This window comes from Pelmatolapia mariae, linkage group LG10_11 (assembly GCF_036321145.2).
Source record: "Pelmatolapia mariae isolate MD_Pm_ZW linkage group LG10_11, Pm_UMD_F_2, whole genome shotgun sequence".
NCBI lineage: Eukaryota > Metazoa > Chordata > Actinopteri > Cichliformes > Cichlidae > Pelmatolapia > Pelmatolapia mariae.
The window spans coordinates 58,921,392-58,937,503 of NC_086236.1; the positions used below are offsets into that span (position 1 = coordinate 58,921,392).

A 16,112-nucleotide genomic window follows, 5' to 3' on the forward strand; every position below is an offset into this window, starting at 1 on the left:
TTAACTTTTAGCAGTATATGATCAATAACTTAAGTCATCTAAATAACATGAGTCTTGTAATGGAGCTGGGATAATTTGGATCTGCAAAACACACACAACATAATTTCCAAATAGATTTCTGGAAGAAAAATCATTCATGTGTGTGTGTGTGTGTGTGTGTGTGTGTGTGTGTGTGTGTGTGTGTGTGTGTGTAAGCATGTGTGCGAAAATGTGTGTGTGTGTGTATGTGTTTGTGAAAGCATGTGTGCGAGAATGCGTGTGTGGGTGTGTGTCTCTCTGTGTGCGTGACTTCCTGATCACAACTGTTTCTAACAACATCCTTGGTCATAAAGGGGGTAATCTCCCCCACCATACACAACACAGTGAAGCCATAAAAAGGGCAGGAAGCTTACCAAACATCAAACAAACCTTCACAAGGGATGTGCTTGTGATAAAACACTACAGCCTCCCCCCAGAACCTCGAGAGGCTGGGGAGGGGGACAAAGGAATACCTTGATCACAGAGTTTAAAACAATGTAGAGATGGTAAGCATAAAAATGACAACATTTAACAATTCACTTTAACATCAGGTTTTTCAGTAAATATTTTTTGATCTCTTGGGGACAACAGTAGCAGCTCTGCGACTGTCTCGTTCTGCTGACAGAGGCTTGAGTAAAATACAAAACACGCTCTTTAACAGCTGCTATAACAGCCTGTGTGTGCAGACAAAGAGGTTAAGATAACAGTAACATCAGCTTTGAATATATTCAGCATGTCCACACTGAAAGACAATCTTATCTTTTCTTATTGGTAGTGCTGGGAAACACGTGTGGGTCAGGAAATGTACAAGCTCACAATGTTTGACCTCCTCATCACCGTTGCTGTTTTTCTGCTGGTTGAAATTCCACGCAGGTACTTTTTATAGCATAAAGATATGAGTCGTATTAATGCACATCATGCGAATGCATGCTGGATATATGAATACTGGTCAATCAGTCTTGTGTTCAGCTATGTAGTGTTTTTGTGTGTGTGTGGTAGGCTTGTGGTGGATAACTGTTCCTGTAAGCCTGTTCAGTGGGTGGAGCGGCAGGAGTTTGTGGTTCCCTCCAATGTGCTCGGGCTGGTTTATGGTCAGACCGTGGTCTGGGTAGGAGCTCTCTTTTGCCCTCTGCTGCCCGCCATCAACACCTTGAAGTTTGTCATCCTGTTTTACTGCAAGAAGGTAAAGCTCTAGCTTTAACACCGCCAACACGTCACACGTTGCTTGGTGATTGTGTCCCTAATCCAGTATTAAATTGCAACTTTCTCCCCGCAGATAACACTCTTCGAAGACTGTCGGCCAGCGCTGAGGACGTTTCGTTCCACCACCTCCACCTTCTTTTTCCTGTTGGTGCTGCTGTTTGGATGAGGCTTGGCAACAGTTGTCATGATTTACAGTCTCTATGAGTGAGTGTTTCATACTTCCCTGTAACAGTTGCAACACAACTGCTTTTTCTGCAGCACTGTAAGAAAACTCGCTGGATGCTGTCACTGCTATAAACTTTGCATGAAAACATTTTTCATGTTATTTAACATTGCTGAGGACAAGTGTGTCCCTCTTCCTCAAACAGGATCCATCCCTCTTACGGTTGCGGTCCTTTCCATTCATCCAGTACCATGTGGTCGACTGTTCCAGACTCGTTCTACAATCTCTCTAACGTCACACAGGAGTTTCTCTTCTTCGTCGGCTCCCAGGCATTCTCCATCCCTCTTTTTGCATTATCAATGTGCGCGAACTCTCAGTATGCTATTTGTGTAATGATGACCTGCAGATTAAATAGTCCTTACTGTGCATTTCATGGAGTAATATTATGTCTCTCTTCTCCCTGGCAGTGTGGTGATGTGCTATGTCGTAGCTTTAGCAACTGTCTATGGGAGAAGCATTGCACTGCTAAAAGCTCAGCTTAAACTGGTAAACTGCTTCATTATTATTATTGTTGTTGTTAGATAAAGTCAGGTATTTAAGGAAAAAGCCAAAGAAGGAAAGTAAATACATCCTCTTTCAATTGTTCAGGACATAGTAACAAAAAAATCATCTGGTCCTTATCAGACTCTAACATGATGTTTTACACCATGTGATTACTTAACAAAAATTATGCCCAAATGCAGAAGCGCTGTGTGACAAACTAGGTACACTTCCTGATTCAGTAGCTGGTAGAACTACCGTGTTCTGTATGACTTTATTAGTCTCTCACATTGTTGTGAAGGAATTTTGGCCCACTACAGCTTTTCAGTATGTTTAAGGTCAGGACTTTGACTGGACCATTGCAGCGACCTTGGCTCTTTTCTTTGTCAACCATTCAGTTGTAGATTTGCTGCTGTTCTTGGGATCACTGTCCTGCTGTATGACCCAATTTCAGCCAAGCTTTAGCTGTCAGACAGATGGTCTCATAGTTGAATCTGAGTACTTTAGACTTAAGCTGTGTTGCCATGATTTACAGAGAAGAGGCTTTCTCCTGGCAACCTTTCCAAACAAGCCAGTCTTTTTCAAACTGTACTATCAGTTTTCTACAACTGCTTCTCCATCATGTTTCAGTATTTGTTACAAAATGAAATAGTCTAATACATTTATATGGATACACCGTAATAAAATGGGAATGGTTGGTGATATTAAAGTCAACAATAAGAAATCACTTTTAGTGTTCACCTTGACACGAAGTGTCCCACTGATATTTCAATCTTTTCCAGGTGGAAGTTAAAAAAACACTTTGTATTGTTCTTGGTTGTTTTTTGTAGTTTTACACATGTATGCTATCCCCCTGACAATAGCGATCACATCACCTCTTATATCTCCAAACATTATAAGTGAAGGACACAGAGATCCACTTCTTTACAGTCCCAAAATTAAATGGGGACCTTTTATATATGTCATTAGTCTTCATTTTGAAACAGTAAGTTAAATGGTTTCCTGATTCTCACATGGACTTATGGGTTTTTGGTTTACAGGAGAGCCGTGACAAACAGTTCCTGATCAAGCAGATTGAGAGCCTGAGTCGGCAAGCTCACATACTGACACATCATGCAGGAGTACAAGACTGAACACGACATATGGGCAAGGATTTACTGTCTTATAAAACAACATAATAAGACTTTTTTTTATGATGTTTGTAATTTAATGCAGGTTGCGTTTTACCACACACGTCTGCACGAAGATAATTGTATTAAAAGTTGTGATTTTTTTTTAAGGGAATACATAAAGAAGGAGAATTAAAACTTGATCATTATTAAAGTATGACATTTCCACTATGTAAATAGATTAGTGCCTTTTCTGTCTGTCCTTCAAAGCAGATATTCTTTTCTTTACAGAATAAAATAAAATGAGAAACATAACAGCCCCCTCTGCTGTCGCCATTGTGTTATTGCTTCAACATGGAGCTACTGTTTACTTCCTGTTTGGGTCTGCCTGTTACATATGCATGTGACCTTTTTCACTTCTACACACAAACTTCGGAGGGCGCTGCTGCTCACTAAGTGGAGACGGCATCAACAAATACAGAGGTGCAAAACCAGATGGAAAGCTTTTTATTTAAAATTGACATAATTCATTCTTGTCTGAAAATAAGATTGATATGAAGGCTGTATGCATTTCCACTTTTCTTTATCTCCAGTGTTTTTTTTCACCACCGGTTTGTACACGCATACACAATGACATTACTATGACATCCACTTCAAATTCATCTACAGGATGATGCTATGACACATTATATTGAGACTCACTCTTCTAATCTGATATTCCATTCTCTACAAATTCACAGCAAATGAAACAAAACACAAATTCAACTTTTATTTGTATTTTATTTTTTGGTTTGGCGCTGTTTCTTAACTTAAAATGTCCCGTTGTAATTGGACATTTTAAGTTAAGAAACAGCAACAACACTTCCCTCAAGGTGCTGTATATATTGTAAGGTCGAGACCCTACAATAATACACAAAAACACCAACCCCCTATGAGCAAGCACTTTGGCGACAGTGGGAAGGAAAAACTCTCTTATAAAAGAAAGAAACCTTCAGCAGAACCGGGCTCTGGGATGTGGTGGGGTGGCCGTCTGCCTCGGCCAGTTGGTCATGAGGGAAGCGAGATGGGAGAAATAGAGTGTTTATTTTTAACGCTCTGGTTTTAAAATTACATTTATAAATGCCTAATTTTAAATGAATATTTTAAGCCAGTTTAAGAGTTGTTTTGCCACAAAATTGCATGCACGTGTCAGTTAAATTTTAGCGTGCACGTGAGAAAATCCTAGAGAAGATATTTTGTCTCTTCAATTTTGCATTGTTTTTGAAAGCTTTGATGATTAAGTCATCAGGCAATTTGTTGCCTGACTTCATTGACAGTAGTACTGATGTAGGACACGTTTGCTCGAGTTCCTTGTATACTGTCAAGCTGAGTTCGTCAATGTTCTCTAAGGACATTTTGTAGTTTTTGTACACAATTGTGTCCCAGATCTTATGGTAAAGCCTCTCTGTAATTAGCTCAGGTGTTCCTGGATGCCATGTTGCCGTCTCATTTACTTCACCCATAGCGTGCGTTACCAGATTTTTTGTGAAGTTTCTGACAACTTCCCTGTACTCCTCTCTGTTTTTAGAGACGCTGAGTACTCTTTTTGGTAAAGCCAACAGGTGTCTGGTGAAGGCTGGGACAGTAATACTATCAAGCTCTTCTCTAAGACTAAAAATCAAATATTTTTCCTTGCAGTTATGTATTTTGCAAAGATCCTTCAAAATGGCCTGGTCAGTATTTTTCAGCCTTTTTGGAGAAAGATCCAATTGTTCCTTCTCAATTTCAGGCCAGATTTTCTCAAGCAGCCGATCACTGATGCAGTCAGCAGTGAGGCGCTCTGTGAAGATCTTCTTTTTAGAGGACACTTTGTCTATGGCCTGTGAAACCACCAACTGAATGAGGTTGTTGACACACAACTTTTCCCCACTCAGAGAATCAGATTGCCGACTGATCTCAGACAAAGTTAAAGGCTCAGTATGGGTGTCCGACTCAGGTACTGCTGGCTTCACAGGCTTTTCTAGGGGACACGGTTTCATGTTGTCCAAGTCTTTTGTATCAACTGTCAAGTGTTTCGTTTTCTTTTTCTTTGGTTTTACTGTGGCTTTTGTTTCGGTTTGTGCTATGCCAGATGCTTCCAGATCATCCAGTGTAAGAATGTCTCTGTTTTCACTGTCATCTGTTTGTGTTTTTTTGAGACTGCTCTTCTCTGCGCTCTGATCTACAGATATGCAGTCCAGGGTTGGTTGAGACAGTCCTGGAGTTTCTATTTTTTCATTGTCACTGTGATGGCCTACAGAGCTTTCATTCAGGATGCTGTCCTTTGCTCCTGTATCCTCTGTTTTCTCAGGGGGGTCTGCGCCCACGAGACGAGGACAGCACTCAGTCTGTGTGGAGGCCGGATCTACATTTTCTGCAGTGTTGCTACATGCTCTAAGTAACATGTCACAAAACTCCACCATCTTAATTACCAATGTGTAAAGCACACGAAGGTTGCAGTACTGTTGTTTGAAGGGTACCAGACATTGCCACTCTGGAGCAATTTTAAAGAGAAAGTGCTTGATGAGTAGCTCCCAAGTTTCCACAGAAGTGTAAGTAAGTGGAACAGTGATGTTGAGCTTCTCATACGGGTCTGTGCCCACAGACGGAAGACAGACCTCAGTCTGTGTGGTGGCCAGATCGTCATTTTCCCTGGTTTTCCTATATGCTCCCAGTAACATGTCACAAAATTCTGCCATGTCATTTGCCAACGCGCAAAGCCTACGAAGCTGGCAGTACTCTTCTTTCAAGGGTACAAGAGATAGCCACTGTGGAGCAATTTTTAAAAAGAAGTGGTTGGTAAATAACTGCCAAGTGTCAACTGAGGTGTAACTGAGTGTAGTGGACATGTTGAAGTTTGTATCTGTGCTTTTTAAACAATGAAGTGGAATTCAAGTGATAGGAATGTACGTTCTAAATGTGGTTAAATTACACTTGCTGTTCTGATACATGAATGCTGCGTGAACTAAACTTTACTGGAATTATAAGGGTCTATTTAAGGGTTCGTATGGCATAAGCCACGCCCACCAGGCGCTGTGACGTCACACAACGTTAAACCCTTTGATCTAAGGCAGTTGATAGCGGTAACCTCGGTCGATATATCCCCGGCTCCCTCTGTCACGTAAAATTGGAAGAAAGAGAGAGAGGGAGAGAGACAGAGGGAGCCAGAATAAAACTTTCTACTACACGTTAGTACCACTCAAACAAATAATAAAAAAAAATGTCGTTGAGTGAAATGAGAGCGCAGAGTGCAAAAGTTTTAAGGCTGATGTACAGAATTGCATTTTTTTTCTAAACACGGGAGAAGTTAGCTCATTTCAATTGTGACATTTAAACTACAAAAAATGCCCCCCACACACCCCTCAGCGACCTCCAAAAGTGGCACCTTTTGCACGTACGAGCATGCGAACATGCACACTCATGCACGCGCGTTCATTCATCCGGAAAAGTGGCACCCCCGGACATGCGCCCCACTGCGCACACTCCGTCTCCTCCTTCAGGTTTGTCTGTTTTATAAAGTGATATTTCAGTGTGAATTTTCTATGCAAGCGTGGAATTACTTTATCTTTTGATCCTAACAACATGGATAAGTCTTATAGAAAGACTTTGTTTTTTAGACAGCCGACCTGAAACGGCAAATTGCGTGTGTTTTAACAACTGCGCTTTGGGGGGATAGTTAAGCCGAACTGATCAGGAAATGAAGTCAGATGAGCCATCATAGAAGAAAGAATCCCAGCAGTGAAAGGAGTTAGCAGACCTGGACTCAGACGCGCTTCTGGTGTTGTCATGGCAACCCACACAAACATTTCAGCGTCAGTTACAATAGGGCTTTGGAGCGTGATGTCACGGGAGGTGGGCCACGCCCCCTTCCGCCATGACAGTAGGCCAGACAGGCTGTCCCTTTTTTTTTTTTTTTTCCCCCAGCTTTTTGTTGGTTTGCTCTCCGCATTTTTTTTCCGGTGAGTTCTAAATTAATTCATATCACTCTTAAAAGGCTTTTAGTGTTATTTTCAATGTGCTGAGGTCATAGATAATGAGATAAAACATGCTAATGTGTGATGCTGCAGAACCACGTCATGTCATCATGTCGACTGAGTAGCTTATGAGTTAGCATTATTGCAGGCAAACCAGCATATGAAATGGATGTAACAAATCCAGACTGGGCACCAACATTGCACATGGGCCTCTAAAAACATACTAAATTGCTATCATTGTACACTAATCCGCACATAACTTCCAGACGAATCACACACCTGTCATTGGAATATTGGTGTACATTTACGTTATGTGTATGCACTAATTTTATCTTACAGGCTTTTGTTATGCAGCTGCAGAGTCTGAAGGTGTGCCCCGTGCAGAAGTGATCGATGAAGATCTGACAGAAGACCAACGACAAAATCACAATGTCATGGAGGCAGTGGACATTGTGATTTTGGGGCTAAAGTCCCTTTAGCTTCCGTGATGCTGTCTGTCCAATCGCCACTGTCCACATTTGCAGCTGGTACCTCAACCTCCACTTGTCCAACACAACTGCTGTCCACTCACCGGAAAAAAAATGCGGAGAGCAAACCAACAAAAAGCTGGGGATTGCACAGAACTCGATATCCGCTCGTCTCACCGCTGCAATGCAAGCCTGACGTCTTTGTTTAGTAATATCGGATACATGGGATCCCATGGGATACATGGGAAGCTGAGACCACGGGACTGTAAAACATGATTGTTGGGCTTCATTTCTGTACTGAACAGTCATTTCAAGATTAGTTAGTAAATAACAATTAGCTAATGTTGTTCATGAGACTAAAATCATTTCACTGTGGTAATGTAAATATAATATGGCCAATATTATATGTATTGTCAGATTATTAAGATATATATAAATATACAGCAGTGAGCTTGAACTCTGGGTCAAAGATTAAAGTTGCAGTTATTTATATTTCCCATCACCTTAAATCTTCACTCAAAGACAAGTATCTTTGACAGTGTATATATAGATGTATTATACATAAGAGACAAATATTGTTCGTTTAATATGTTGGCATTATTACATTTGGCTCAATGCTTACATATATGTGTAAAAAAGAAAATGTACGAGCTGTGAAAACTGTTTCTGATACAATGAAGATCAGACTGATATATTAAATGTTCCTTTATTGGGAGAGAAAATCAGACCATGTCATAACTGCTTTAAGTCATACAGAATAGATATCAGAGCCTTAAACAGGCTGACTTCTGCTAAATGGGCCAAACTGGGCAGAAAGTAAACAAACACATAACATCCTTATAGAATATGATGTAACACTATAGATCAACTTACCTCAGAATATATAAAGCATATAAACAATTACAGCAATATGATGCAACAAACACAGCAGTACTACTAATCCAAAATACTCAAAGCGTCATAGAACTGAAACAAACATTTATTTTTAGCTCCATTCTGCTGCTGATACATACTTTAGGTTTCTGAATATTAAACTTGTTGCTGCCTTTCATAGTGTGTAACTTGAAGGCCCTGAGTACTTTCTCCCACACTGAAAACACTGGAATGATAACATTATTTGAACATTACCTAATAAGACTGATCCAGGACAGACAATTAGTTCTTTTAAACTTTTCTAGCAGTCCTTCACAAACAGGGAACAGTCTGTCTATTCTCTCCATCTGTCAGCTGCTGCTGGCTCTTCCTCCTCCTCTTCCTCACACACTGCTGAGTTTGTCCTGGTGGATCATTAGGGGTGCAAAGCCTCACAGATGATGTGCAGCAGTGGGTCCTTCAGTCTGTCCTCACTCTGGACACTTGCAGTTGTCACACATGGAAATCAAATGTGTGATAAGCTGCAGGATTCAAACACAAGTGTAACTTATAAATACATGTTCATACTTTTCTTCCACAATCAGAGAGAAAGAAAAAGAGAGAGAGTGCAGGACAGACAGACAGGTGACAATCTCAGGTGTATACACTGCTACAAAACAGCACAAGAGAAGGCAAACCGAGCAGCATTCACTGACTTTCAGCTTGTTGTGTTTGTGGATATATGACTGACTTTAACTATCCATATAATCATCACATTCTCTGTAAGATTAAGGTCAACTACAGTGGCTTGCAAAAGTATTCGGCCCCCTTGAACTTTTCCACATTTTGTCACATTACAGCCACAAACATGAATCAATTTTATTGGAATTCCACGTGAAAGACCAATACAAAGTGGTGTACACGTGAGAAGTGGAACGAAAATCATACATGATTCCAAACATTTTTTACAAATAAATAACTGAAAAGTGGAGTGTGCGTAATTATTCAGCCCCCTGAGTCAATACTTTGTAGAACCACCTTTTGCTGCAATTACAGCTGCCAGTCTTTTAGGGTATGTCTCTACCAGCTTTGCACATCTAGAGACTGAAATCCTTGCCCATTCTTCTTTGCAAAACAGCTCCAGCTCAGTCAGATTAGATGGACAGCGTTTGTGAACAGCAGTTTTCAGATCTTGCCACAGATTCTCGATTGGATTTAGATCTGGACTTTGACTGGGCCATTCTAACACATGGATATGTTTTGTTTTAAACCATTCCATTGTTGCCCTGGCTTTATGTTTAGGGTCGTTGTCCTGCTGGAAGGTGAACCTCCGCCCCAGTCTCAAGTCTTTTGCAGACTCCAAGAGGTTTTCTTCCAAGATTGCCCTGTGTTTGGCTCCATCCATCTTTCCATCAACTCTGACCAGCTTCCCTGTCCCTGCTGAAGAGAAGCACCCCCAGAGCATGATGCTGCCACCACCATATTTGACAGTGGGGATGGTGTGTTCAGAGTGATGTGCAGTGTTAGTTTTCCGCCACACATAGCGTTTTGCATTTTGGCCAAAAAGTTCCATTTTGGTCTCATCTGACCAGAGCACCTTCTTCCACATGTTTGCTGTGTCCCCACATGGCTTGTGGCAAACTGCAAACGGGACTTCTTATGGTTTTCTGGTAACAATGGCTTTCTTCTTGCCACTCTTGCATAAAGGCCAACTTTGTGCAGTGCATGACTCATAGTTGTCCTATGGACAGATTCCCCCACCTGAGCTGTAGATCTCTGCAGCTCGTCCAGAGTCACCATGGGCCTCTTGGCTGCATTTCTGATCAGCGCTCTCCTTGTTCGGCCTGTGAGTTTAGGTGGACGGCCTTGTCTTGGTAGGTTTACAGTTGTGCCATACTCCTTCCATTTCTGAATGATCGCTTGAACAGTGCTCCGTGGGATGTTCAAGGCTTGGGAAATCTTTTTGTAGCCTAAGCCTGCTTTAAATTTCTCAATAACTTTATCCCTGACCTGTCTGGTGTCTAAATCCAATCGAGAATCTGTGGCAAGATCTGAAACAAACGCTGTCCATCTAATCTGACTGAGCTGGAGCTGTTTTGCAAAGAAGAATGGGCAAGGATTTCAGTCTGTAGATGTGCAAAGCTGGTAGAGACATACCCTAAAAGACTGGTAGCTGGAATTGCAGCAAAAGGTGGTTCTACAAAGTATTGACTCAGGGGGCTGAATAATTACGCACACCCCACTTTTCAGTTATTTATTTGTAAAAAATGTTTGGAATCATGTATGATTTTCGTTCCACTTCTCACGTGTACACCACTTTGTATTGGTCTTTCACGTGGAATTCCAATAAAATTGATTCATGTTTGTGGCTGTAATGTGACAAAATGTGGGAAAGTTCAAGGGGGCCGAATACTTTTGCAAGCCACTGTATATATATATTTAGAAGTAAAGGCTTTAAAACCAAGTTAACGCTGAAAGTGCAAACATCACTAATGTCACATAACTTTGCCGACATGTGGCCAACAGTAATGTTTTAATGTTCTTCATTATTAAACATTCGCACATAAATAAGTGACATAATATTCAGTAATTACTTTTGACAGTTCACTCTTTGGCCGCTCCCGTCTGCAAAATTATCCACACCCACCGCTGCACTATGAATTGTGGGATATATGGGACCACGAAGCGTGCACCGGACCACGCTTGATATTTGGGGAAATCGATGGCGCATTTGGAGTGGCAAGAACTCCACTCATGGATCACAAAGCGGTATCACTTCAGGTCTTTTTCAATACTAATGCTGCCCAAACTTGTAGGAGCTGCTACTGGAAACTTAATAATTCCCTTCTAAAACATGAAAAAGTGATTGAAGATATTTTGTCATTAATCAAACATTTCTGGGATAAAGCCCTAACCAGTCATCTCTACTGTCAAAATTGGGAACTCTTTAAATTTGAAGCCGCTAAATATTTAAGAGAGTATGGCTCATCTGCAGCAAAACAAAGGAAAAAGGAAGAAATCAATGTAATTGCTAGGATATCTGCTCTCACTCAGATCCCACCAGAGAACATATCTGAAGAAGATAAAACTGAATTAGCTTTGCAACAGAGTAAGTTAAATGATATTTATAAACTGAAAGCAGAGGGAGCCTTTGTGAGATCAAGGAGAAGATGGTTAGAAGAAGGTGAACAACACTCATCCTATTTTTTTAAATTAGAGAAATCTCGTTCTAAATTTAGTTCTGTTCGGAGACTTAATATTGATGGTATTATAACTGATGACCCCCGAAAAGTCTCCACCTATTGCTCCAATTTTTATAAAGATTTATACAAATCAGAGTTTGATGAGAGTGCTGCTCTGAACTTTATGGATCAAATCCCTGATGTGCGTACAGTTAAAGAAGATCGGATGAGTTTCTGTGATAGGCCGATATCTATTAGTGAAGTGCTACCTGCTATTCGACGTCTTAAACTTAATAAATCCCCAGGAACCGATGGCTTAACCTCTGAATTTTACATTACTTTTGCAGATCAACTGGCTCCATTTCTTCTTAATGTATACATTGAAAGTCTTATAAATCAATCTCTTCCCCCCACTTTATCACAAGGTCTGTTAACCCTAATCCCAAAGCCAAAGAAAGATCCCACTTATATTGATAATTGGAGGCCAATTTGCATCCTTAATATTGATTATAAGATCCTAGCTCAGATCTTTGCCAAAAGACTGAAAGCTGTTTTGAATGATATTATTGATGAAACTCAGTCTGGCTTTATGGCTAACAGACACATATCCAACAACATTAGACTTGTCTTTGACCTAATTGATTATGCAGATTTGTGTGGGGATGATAGCTTTATCTTATTCATAGATTTCTGCAAAGCGTTTGATACGATTGAACATAGTTTTATTTTTCAGGCTTTGGACAAATTTGGCTTTGGTTCTTATTTTCAGAATGCAATTAAAACAATGTACAAAAATGTAAATTGCTCCATCAAACTACAAGCAGGTACGTCACCTAGGTTTAACTTGAACCGCGGTATCAGGCAATGCTGCCCCATCTCCCCATACTTATTTTCATCTGTGCCCAACTCCTTTCTGATTATATTAAACGCAGTCCTCTGAAAGGTATAACAGTTGCGGATAAAGAAATATTCATTAGTCAACTTGCTGATGATACCACTCTCTTTTTAAAAAATGCTTCACAGGTGCAGATGGCTATTAACACAATTAATGCCTTTTCTTTAGCTTCAGGACTCCACCTAAACATTGGCAAATGTGAACTGCTTGCCCTTAGAAATTGTAACAGTCTATCTATCGCTGGCATCCCAGTGAAAGAGTCTGTCACTTACCTTGGTATCATCATTAATAAAAATCAGTCCACCAGGTGCTCCCTTAATTTCACTCCAATTTTGGACAAAACACAACGTAAGCTAAATGCTTGGCTGCAGCGGGATTTATCCATTAAAGGGAGAGTTTTACTCACGAAAGCTGAGGGTTTATCTCATCTAACTTATGCTGCTTTGTCTCTTGATGTAAATAAAGAAACCCTGGCAGATATTGACAGACTTCTTTATAACTTCATATGGAAGAATAGAATTCATTATATTAAAAGATCAGTTTTATCCAACTCATACCAACATGGTGGAGTAAACTTTCTGGACTTCTCCTCATTAAACAATGTGTTTAAAATAAACTGGATTAAACAATTTTTCAGGAACCCAACCTCAATTTGGAACTTTATTCCCAATTATATTTTTTCAAAAATTGGTGGTCTTAACTTCCTTTTGCTTTGTAATTACAATATCGATAAAATCCCTTTGAAACTATCCAACTTTCATAAACAAATGCTTCTTTCCCGGTCATTGATTTATAAACACAACTTTTCTCCACATAGATACTATATTTGGAACAATAGAGACATTTTATACAAACATAAGTCTGTGTTTTTAAGTAACTGGTTTGATAATGGGATTCATCGTGTTGCACAACTTATAAATCCTGTTGGAGGTTTACTCTCTTACTCAGAATTTATGAATACATATGGTCTTCCTGTTCCACCAAAGGAATATGCCATAGTGTTTGATGCTATCCCTGCTGGGGTCTTAATGTTGTTTAGAAATCCTGTTGTTAATGATTTGACCCCTTTACCGCTGGATCCTGCTGTTACTTATGTTGGTCAGGTGTGTTTCCCCTCTATAAAGAGGAAAAACAACCGTGAAATACGAACTCTGTTTCAAAAAGACAGAACTTGTGTCCCAACGGCTGTCGCCTACTGGAATAACTTATACCAGGACCTGGAATGGGAGAAGATTTGGACCTTACCGTCAAAATTTCTATTAAATAACAAAGTAAAGGAAATATCTTTTAAAGTTATTCATCGTTTTTACCCAACCAGATCTTTTCTTGTACGTTATAAAAAGGACATTGATGTTAACTGTACATTTTGTAATTGTGTGAAGGAAGATATTTCTCATTTATTTTGGTCATGCTTATACACGAATCTTTTCTGGCAAGAATTTTGTGTTTTTGTTGTTTCCTTAATCTTTTCTGAGTTCTCTCTTTGTTATGAGAAAATATTGTTTGGTTTCTTTAAGTACCCCATGCACAGGGCAAACGAATTTTATTTGATTAATTTATTGATATTATTAGCTAAATTTCATATACATAAGTCGAAATTTTCTAATGCAAAACCATCCTTTCAGTGCTTTTTAAATGAAACCAAACAATATGTAAAAACCATACAACATTCTCAAAATTTAAAAGCTGTCAAAACCATAAACTTATGTTCCCTGTTTAATATCGTGTGATTCTTTGTTAGACTGTTTTGTTTTCCCATAGAAACCCCCTGACATTGTGCTTGTTATTTTTTTGTATTTGTATTCTGTGCTTTGTCAATAAAGCGTATTCAGGGGGGGGAAAAAAAAAAAGGGACAGCCTGTCTGGCCTACTGTCATGGCGGAAGGGGGCGTGGCCCACCTCCCGTGACATCACGCTCCAAAGCCCTATTGTAACTGACGCTGAAATGTTTGTGTGGGTTGCCATGACAACACCAGAAGCGCGTCTGAGTCCAGGTCTGCTAACTCCTTTCACTGCTGGGATTCTTTCTTCTATGATGGCTCATCTGACTTCATTTCCTGATCAGTTCGGCTTAACTATCCCCCCAAAGCGCAGTTGTTAAAACACACGCAATTTGCCGTTTCAGGTCGGCTGTCTAAAAAACAAAGTCTTTCTATAAGACTTATCCATGTTGTTAGGATCAAAAGATAAAGTAATTCCACGCTTGCATAGAAAATTCACACTGAAATATCACTTTATAAAACAGACAAACCTGAAGGAGGAGACGGAGTGTGCGCAGTGGGGCGCATGTCCGGGGGTGCCACTTTTCCGGATGAATGAACGCGCGTGCATGAGTGTGCATGTTCGCATGCTCGTACGTGCAAAAGGTGCCACTTTTGGAGGTCGCTGAGGGGTGTGTGGGGGGCATTTTTTGTAGTTTAAATGTCACAATTGAAATGAGCTAACTTCTCCCGTGTTTAGAAAAAAAATGCAATTCTGTACATCAGCCTTAAAACTTTTGCACTCTGCGCTCTCATTTCACTCAACGACATTTTTTTTTATTATTTGTTTGAGTGGTACTAACGTGTAGTAGAAAGTTTTATTCTGGCTCCCTCTGTCTCTCTCCCTCTCTCTCTTTCTTCCAATTTTACGTGACAGAGGGAGCCGGGGATATATCGACCGAGGTTACCGCTATCAACTGCCTTAGATCAAAGGGTTTAACGTTGTGTGACGTCACAGCGCCTGGTGGGCGTGGCTTATGCCATACGAACCCTTAAATAGACCCTTATAATTCCAGTAAAGTTTAGTTCACGCAGCATTCATGTATCAGAACAGCAAGTGTAATTTAACCACATTTAGAACGTACATTCCTATCACTTGAATTCCACTTCATTGTTTAAAAAGCACAGATACAAACTTCAACATGTCCACTACACTCAGTTACACCTCAGTTGACACTTGGCAGTTATTTACCAACCACTTCTTTTTAAAAATTGCTCCACAGTGGCTATCTCTTGTACCCTTGAAAGAAGAGTACTGCCAGCTTCGTAGGCTTTGCGCGTTGGCAAATGACATGGCAGAATTTTGTGACATGTTACTGGGAGCATATAGGAAAACCAGGGAAAATGACGATCTGGCCACCACACAGACTGAGGTCTGTCTTCCGTCTGTGGGCACAGACCCGTATGAGAAGCTCAACATCACTGTTCCACTTACTTACACTTCTGTGGAAACTTGGGAGCTACTCATCAAGCACTTTCTCTTTAAAATTGCTCCAGAGTGGCAATGTCTGGTACCCTTCAAACAACAGTACTGCAACCTTCGTGTGCTTTACACATTGGTAATTAAGATGGTGGAGTTTTGTGACATGTTACTTAGAGCATGTAGCAACACTGCAGAAAATGTAGATCCGGCCTCCACACAGACTGAGTGCTGTCCTCGTCTCGTGGGCGCAGACCCCCCTGAGAAAACAGAGGATACAGGAGCAAAGGACAGCATCCTGAATGAAAGCTCTGTAGGCCATCACAGTGACAATGAAAAAATAGAAACTCCAGGACTGTCTCAACCAACCCTGGACTGCATATCTGTAGATCAGAGCGCAGAGAAGAGCAGTCTCAAAAAAACACAAACAGATGACAGTGAAAACAGAGACATTCTTACACTGGATGATCTGGAAGCATCTGGCATAGCACAAACCGAAACAAAAGCCACA

The 16,112-nt window shown here is 40.4% G+C and overlaps 1 protein-coding gene across 1 annotated transcript; it reads left to right on the plus strand.

Annotated features, from left to right (window-relative positions):
- Window positions 1-976: 976 nt before the first annotated feature.
- On the plus strand, window positions 977-3,253 carry LOC134637833 (transmembrane channel-like protein 4). Its single transcript, XM_063488357.1, has 5 exons — window positions 977-1,201; window positions 1,295-1,425; window positions 1,590-1,745; window positions 1,852-1,930; window positions 2,965-3,253. The coding sequence occupies exons 2-5, from the start codon at window positions 1,406-1,408 to the stop codon at window positions 3,055-3,057; spliced, it is 348 nt and encodes a 115-aa protein (XP_063344427.1). The 5' UTR covers window positions 977-1,201; window positions 1,295-1,405; the 3' UTR covers window positions 3,058-3,253.
- The last annotated feature ends 12,859 nt before the right edge of the window (window positions 3,254-16,112 follow it).